The sequence below is a fragment of the Puccinia triticina genome, chromosome 5A (assembly GCF_026914185.1).
Source record: "Puccinia triticina chromosome 5A, complete sequence".
Lineage (NCBI taxonomy): Eukaryota > Fungi > Basidiomycota > Pucciniomycetes > Pucciniales > Pucciniaceae > Puccinia > Puccinia triticina.
Window position 1 is genome coordinate 5,951,890 of NC_070562.1, and position 7,505 is coordinate 5,959,394.

A 7,505-nucleotide genomic window follows, 5' to 3' on the forward strand; every position below is an offset into this window, starting at 1 on the left:
ATAACCTCAACCCAGCCAATTATGCTGGCAGTGGGGGTTGTTGAAGAGAGTCCCTGGGTTGTTACTGGCAGTCTCTCCTAGGTTGTTGTTGATAGGATGAGCAGCATCTTGAGAGTGGATAGACATATTGATGTTGAGGTGTCACGTCTGTGTCTCATGTTTTTCCTTTTCTTTTTCTGTTTCATGCTTCAAACCTTTCCATCATCTTTCATTCCTGTGACAGCTTGTAGGTAGTTACCCTGTGGCAGCAGAGACGTGGAAGTCTTCTCCTCATCCTTCCACGAACTCGCTCACTCACTGTGTTCTGCTGCCACAGGTTAGTGTTTCTTTTTCTCTCTTCCTTTTCTCTTTGTTTTCCTTTTTCTTTCCTCTGTCTCATTGCAATGACCTCATCCTTCCACGAACTTGCTCACTCACTGTGTTCTGCTGCCACAGAGGATGATTCATTTCATCAGGTTATGAGTCCCACTGCGCTACAGCTCTAGCACGTAAAATAACAGAAACTCGGTTCGTAAATCACTCGAAGGATCACATCATTTGCTCCATTCATCATAATGTCAACTAGCGATCTCACTCTAAAAGCCACTCCACCGCATATGGAGCTTATCAGCCACCCGGCTCTCAAAATCTCGGGCGTCAAGTCCCTCAAAGCTCCAGGAGTCAACTCAAACTACCTCGACTGGACAGTTCTCCTGGAGATTCACTTCAACGTGACTGGTGTCTCATACATCATCAAACCCCCACCTAACGACAAAGGCCCTCGACGGGCAACTTTCGAGCAGGACAACATGGCTATCTGCTCCGTCATCTCGCGCACGATCGAACCGGTCAACTTGCGCTACATCCGACCATTCATCCAAGATGCGAAAGGGATGTGGGATGCGCTGAAAGAGGCCCATCAGGACTCCTCATCCGGTGGACGTATGTACTGGCTACGCAAACTCACCACCCCTAGAATGTCGGGCAACGATGTGGAAGCACACATTGACGAACTCCACTCGTACGCCGAGCGCCTAAACGCCGTCGTCACCCCACAGAAACCACTTACCCCTGACAATATCCATGCGACTTCGCTCCTCAACTCCTTGCCGCCCAATTGGCTACCGTGCGTGTCCGCTCTCATGAATGAGAGCCAGGTCTCTTCCTTGAAGATCGTCTCGGCTCTTCGCCAAGAGTCTCTTCAACGCCAACAACGGCTTGAAGAAACCAAATTGATTGAGTCCGTTGCTCGGGCCAACGTCTCGAATGATCGCAAGACCCCCGCCCCATACAACTCAGCCCTCTTCTGCACCTTCTGCAACGTCAACGGTCACGAACTCTCAGCCTGCATGACTGCGGCTCGTATTCTAACCAAGCACAAACAAGCTCGCACAAAGGATCCATCTCGATCCCGTCCGGCAGAATCATCTCGCCCCACCGATCACTCTCGTCGCCAAGGCTATCGCAGAGGCAGACAGGGCCAACGACCTCCAGCCAAGGCCGGAAAAACCTCAGTCGTCAAGCTAGGTGGCGGAGACAACGATCAGGACGAGTCAGACTACTCGGGCTCGGACAAGGACGCCTACTCGCAACCACCGGCGAGAGCCAGGAATGCAGTTGTGGTATTGGAACAAGCCTCAGCCGCAAACGCAGCTAGTCCCCGTGACGCAAATCTTGACTCAGGGTGCACAAACTGCATGACGCCGTACTCAACCGGAGTCTCCAATATCAAGAAGGACAACACCCTGGTACGCCTTGCTGACCACTCACTTGTCACCTCCTCTCATCGTGGCACTGCTACCTTGCCGTTGTCCTCCCCGGTCTCCGTACCAACTCTCATCGTCCCCGACCTTCACGAACCCCTACTGTCTATTGCTGCGATGTGCGACGCCGGTCTCACCTGCGTATTTTCCAAGGACAAGTGCGATATACTTCAGTCGTCCACCGCTGAGATCAGAGGCGACACCGTTGGACAAGGATACCGTAAAGGAAACCTTTACTACCTGCCGTCCAACGAGGTAAAGTCCTTTTCAACCTCCTGTCATGCGCTGTTGATCGTTGACAGCTCTCTCCTTGGTTTTCATCGACGCCTATCCCACATAGGCCTCAAACCTCTGAAGGCTCTCCTCAAGATTCTTGGTATCAAGCCCACCACGATGAACGAAATTGATGTCCAGCGTTGTCCCATCTGTGTACAATCAAAAATGCACCGAACCTCCTTCAAGTCTCGAGCACCGTACAGATCCGATGTTCCGGGGAAGCTTATTCACTCCGATGTTGGCTCTTTCGAAGTACAGTCCAGGGAAGGTTATAAATACTTTGTTACCTTCATAGATGATTTCTCAAAAGCTGTTTCCATTTATCCGATGAAATCAAAATCAAATGTCTTCTCATGCTTCAAACTATTGCGTGCTCATTTTGAGAAAGACAGATCACACAAAATCCTGGCACTGCGCTCTGACAATGGAGGAGAGTACCTGTCATCTGAGTTCACCAACTATCTTGATCACGCCGGAATCTCACATGAACCAGGGCCGCCCCATTCCCCTGAATTGAACGGAGTGGCCGAGAGGACAAATCACACGATTGGAAATCTGGTTCGCTGCTCTCTCTTGAGCGCGGGTCTTCCAAAGTCTTTTTGGGCTGATGCCCTTCGTCACATATCTTTTAGTCTCAACTCTTTTCCTTGTTTCACCCCCGCCGGATTCAAACCACCAAACGGAACGCTTGGGAAGCCACTAGTTGATGTGTCGGCGCTACACCCTTTTGGCTGCTTAGTCTTGTATAAAGTGCCGGAGGCAAACCGGAAAAAGTTGGACGCAAAGGGACGGTTGGCCATCCTGCTGTCCTACCTTGGTGACGGTAACGGGTACCGATTGTGGGATCTTGAAAGGAGGACAGTGATCAAGTCAAGGGACGTCCTTTTTGATGATCTGTCCTTTCCCTATGGTTGCCAGCTTGAACGCAAGCCCCCTCAACTGGCCGTTGAACTTTTGTGGCCCATCCGGCAGGCTCAGCCATCTCCATCAAGACAGATTCAAGCTCCTTCGATCCTTGGCCCGGATTCAACTTCTCCACTCCCTCCTCCCCTCAACATCCCGCTTCAACCTCGCTTTGACCGTTGTCTGACGGCATCCATCCACGCGACGCCAAAGAACCTGCCAACCGCAGCTCCTATCTCGCCATCCGCCCCATCTACCCCTCCTCCATCTCCCACCACACCTTCTTCTCCCCCTCCTGCTCCACCTTGCTCTCCTGTCACTCCAACCTCCCCCCCACCCGCTCCTCCGCCATCTCCACGCTCTCCTTCTCCAACCATCCCGCAGCCTCTTCCTCCTGCTGGCCAATCTTTGGCCTCCTCACCATCTAAGCCGGCTCAATCGACTTCACCGCCACCACCAGCAACTCACAGACCAGCTTCTCCGCCGGCTCGTCGCTCCGGACGTCAAAGGCGAGCTCCGGATCGCTATGGGACCTGGGCAAAGTCTGCGGCCTCCATCGACGAGGTGGACACCCCAAAGACCTGGAAGCAGATACTCCGCTCTCCCCACAAGGCCAGGTGGTTGAAGGCTGCCGACGAGGAATTTCTCTCTCTCCTTGGAATGGAGACATGGACCCTAGTTCCTTGGCCACTTAAACGCAAGATTATCAAATCGAAATGGGTGTTTAAAGTGAAGCGTCGCCCAGACAACTCCATTCAAAAGCTCAAGGCTCGATTGGTTGCCATGGGATACACGCAGGTAAAAGGGGTAGATTATGAGGAGGTATTTGCGCCCACACTCCGTTTAGAGACCCTCCGGCTGATTTTCAGTCTACTTGCAATAAAGAAGTGGACTGGACGACAGGTTGATTTCAAGACGGCCTTCCTCAACGGACGTCTCCAGGAACCGGTTTATATGGAACAGCCTCCGGGCTTTGAAGACCCGGAACACCCCGATTGGGTCTGCGAGGTGAAGCGCTCCATCTATGGGCTCAAACAATCTCCCCGCGAATGGAATGTCGAGCTCCACCGTGGACTAGTGGATTGCGGCCTAAGACAATCGAAGTACGATCCAACACTATACTTCACAATCAAAAATGACGCCCTTGTTGGTGCGGTTGCAGTTCATGTCAATGACCTGGCCATAGTCGGAGAGCCCTCCTTTGTTACGCCACTGATTGAAGCGTTGGGACGTCGTTTCAAGATCGGCGCGGATGAGGAACCTCACCATTTCCTCTCCATGAAGATCAAGAGGAACATTGATGATCGTCTACTGTACATCTCTCAAGCCCATTACATTGCCGACATGGGTAATCGCTTTCTAACCTTGGATCCGGTCTCGGTCAAGACTCCCACGGACTCGTACTTCAAGGATCTAGTCCCAAGGAAGCCAAATGAACCGGTGTCCTCCGGCCCTTACCCCCAGCTTATTGGTGCTCTCTTGTGGGCTTCACAGTGCACTCGTCCAGATTTCGCCTTCGCGGTCAACAGAATCTCACAATTTCTCCGGGACCCGTCTGAATCTCACTGGAGAGCGGCCGTCAGAGTACTCCACTACCTCATCTCCACCAAATCTCTACGTCTTTGACTCGGCGGCTCCTTGAACTGTGCGGGCTTCTTGGATTTGGATTGGGCTGAAGATAGACATGACAGAAGATCAACATCCGCATACACTTATCGGATAGGCAATGGGGCCATTTCTTGGAAGTCCCGAAAACAGGCCACTGTGTCCCTCTCCAGCACGGAGGCCGAGTACAAGGCGATGTCGGACTCGTGCAAGGAGGGACTTTGGCTCAGGTATGTCCTGGCCGAATTGAAACTGCGCCCTCGATCAGCCATTCCCCTTCACGTCGACAACGCTGGAGCTGAGGCACTTGACAAGAATCCCGAGCATCATGCGCGCACCAAACATATTGATGCGCGCTACCATTTCTCGCGAGAGTGTGTTAAAAGCGGCAAAATCTCTGTCCTTCATGTGTCAACAAAAGACATGTTGGCTGACATGTTGACCAAACCTTTGAATCGAGTCCTTCTTGAGGACCACCGGGCTCGTTTTGGCGTCGTCTAATCTCTCTCACTTCTCTCTCCCTTCCTTCATCTCTTCTTAACTTTATCTTTCCCTCTCTTATCCGTTCTATCTCTTTAAAGTATTTCTTTCTTGCCTGTCCTCTCTTCCCTGTTTTTCTTTTCTGTTTTCTTTTTGCTTTTCTGGGTTTTCAGCAAGGGGGGGTGTTGAGGTGTCACGTCTGTGTCTCATGTTTTTCCTTTTCTTTTTCTGTTTCATGCTTCAAACCTTTCCATCATCTTTCACGCCTGTGACAGCTTGTAGGTAGTTACCCTGTGGCAGCAGAGACGTGGAAGTCTTCTCCTCATCCTTCGACGAACTTGCTCACTCACTGTGTTCTGCTGCCACAGGTTAGTGTTTCTTTTTCTCTCTTCCTTTTCTCTTTGTTTTCCTTTTTCTTTCCTCTGTCTCATTGCAATGACCTCATCCTTCCACGAACTCGCTCACTCACTGTGTTCTGCTGCCACAGAGGATGATTCATTTCATCAATTGAAAGGTAACTGGCTGAGGAAAAAAAAAGAGTTTTGAGAAAGAGGTGGGGAAAGAAGAGGGAGAAAGAAAGCTGAAGAGATTTGTTTTTATGGGTTTTGTAGTTTTGAAATCTGATGCACTAAAAGAGGAATGGAGTGGAAAGGGTTTGTGTAGGTGATAGAACTATAACTGGTAGTGAAAAAGGTAACTAGGACTAAAATCTAAAGGTAATCAGGCCACTTTTGGGACACCACTTGTAGAACTCCTAAAAGATCAGGAAAGAGCTGTGAGGGGAAATAGTCAACTACACTACTAATAATGTAGAAGAAGCTACAGGTGCTGGTGAGGCTGCCCTCTTGACTAATGCTGATGGAGAGAGGGTTACACTAAGAAAAAGAAAAGGGTGTGGCTGATGATTCTCTTTGACTTAGATGGCTTTAACACTAATGAGTTGAGGTGTATCAATCCTACTGAGTGAGAGAGGAGAAGTGAGAAGGGGAAAAGCAGAAGCTCTTTTGGGAGTCACTCTGAGATGTGTAATGAGATATATGCTGGGGGATATATTTCAGAGGGGTGAAATGTTATCTAAGTGAGGTGTGTAAAGGTGCTACTGAGTGTATGTGGGGGAAAGTGCATACAAAGTGTAGTGGGTGAAAGTGCATATAAGGGTGATGTTAAAAGGTGCTACAGAGGGTATGTAGTAGAAAGTGCATGATGGGGAATACAACATCTAGAGGGGTGTTTATATATGCGAGAAGTACTACAGGGGGGTGATACATGATGAGCACATAGTAACAAAATCTGAAGATGAGCAGTAATGATGAAGGTGCAATGACCAAGGAGTGTACATGAAAGGTAACTATGTAGAAGATGAAATAATGATGAGCATTTGGTAATAACTACAAGAGCTATGAAGGAATGTACTGCTGATATCATATCAAGAGGAAAAATGAGTAATGAAGTTATGTAAGATCTGCAGTCCTATGTAGCTATGATACTAATGAATGATGTGTGTAATAATGCTAAGGATATGTTTGAAAAAAATACCTGCCAAAACTATATCATGCCAATAACTGCTGATCCATTTGGAAATCCTAGGTGAAATGAGTGGGTGACTAGGGGTAAAATGGGGTGTAGAATCTGAATATGAAGTAATAATGAAGTATTTATGAAGGTTTTAGGTGATATGAGAGTGATAGTATGAACAGGAACAGGGTTACCACAGCGTTGAATTGAGTAGCAGTTTCTATTGCAAATTGATGCAGTTCCCGGGCACCACAATCTCGCAGACCTCGGTGAACCGGGAATAATCAGGACCATTAATAATTCCAGACATAAAAATCCCCTGGGACTTGACAAGATGAGTGTAGACAGCGACTTCGGAGGCCGATGCGGTAGGCAGGGTGATAAAGAACTTTTTGAGGAATGAGAAGGTGGTCAAGGGCACGGAGCGCGCCAGTTGGACACTGATGTCCGGAGGGGTGGAAAGCAGATTGGCTTTGGTGTCCACCAATTTCTGAGAGACAAAACACACATAAGCATATATACAGAAACAAAGGTCAATGAAGGAGAACAAAAAATAGTGTTTACCTTGGAAATCTGATCAGTTTTGAAAACAGCCTACATTGAGAGACTGAGGGGTGGGATTGTTGGATCTATTAGAAAATGGGTTGTCTAGAAGCTTTGAGGAAAGAGAAGAAGGGGAAGGGACTCACACAATCATGATACAATACAACAGTGGGTCAGCTACGTTAACATAGCTGTTAGCGTAGCGTAGCGCAGCTCAAATGGGCTGTTTTTTAGCGTAGCGTTAGCGCAATTGCGCGCATCTGCGCTAACGCTAAGCACGCAGGGCGCAAAAGAGCGCGCGCTATACGCGCAAAGGGTGCAAAGCTATTTTAGCTTTTAGCGTAGCGTTAGCGCAGATGCGCGCAATTGTGCTAACGCTAAGCACGCACACTACAAACATGGATGAATTTGGAAAGGCATATATTGATCAATATGGCATAT

At 48.9% G+C, this 7,505-nt stretch overlaps 1 protein-coding gene across 1 annotated transcript; it reads right to left on the reverse strand.

The window, feature by feature from the left end:
* Positions 1-6,741: 6,741 nt before the first annotated feature.
* On the reverse strand, positions 6,742-7,218 carry PtA15_5A705 (uncharacterized protein; the record flags this gene model as incomplete). Its single annotated transcript, XM_053169495.1, has 3 exons — positions 6,742-7,011; positions 7,120-7,150; positions 7,211-7,218. The coding sequence occupies 3 exons, from the start codon at positions 7,216-7,218 to the stop codon at positions 6,742-6,744; spliced, it is 309 nt and encodes a 102-aa protein (XP_053020686.1).
* Between the last annotated feature and the right edge of the window lie 287 nt (positions 7,219-7,505).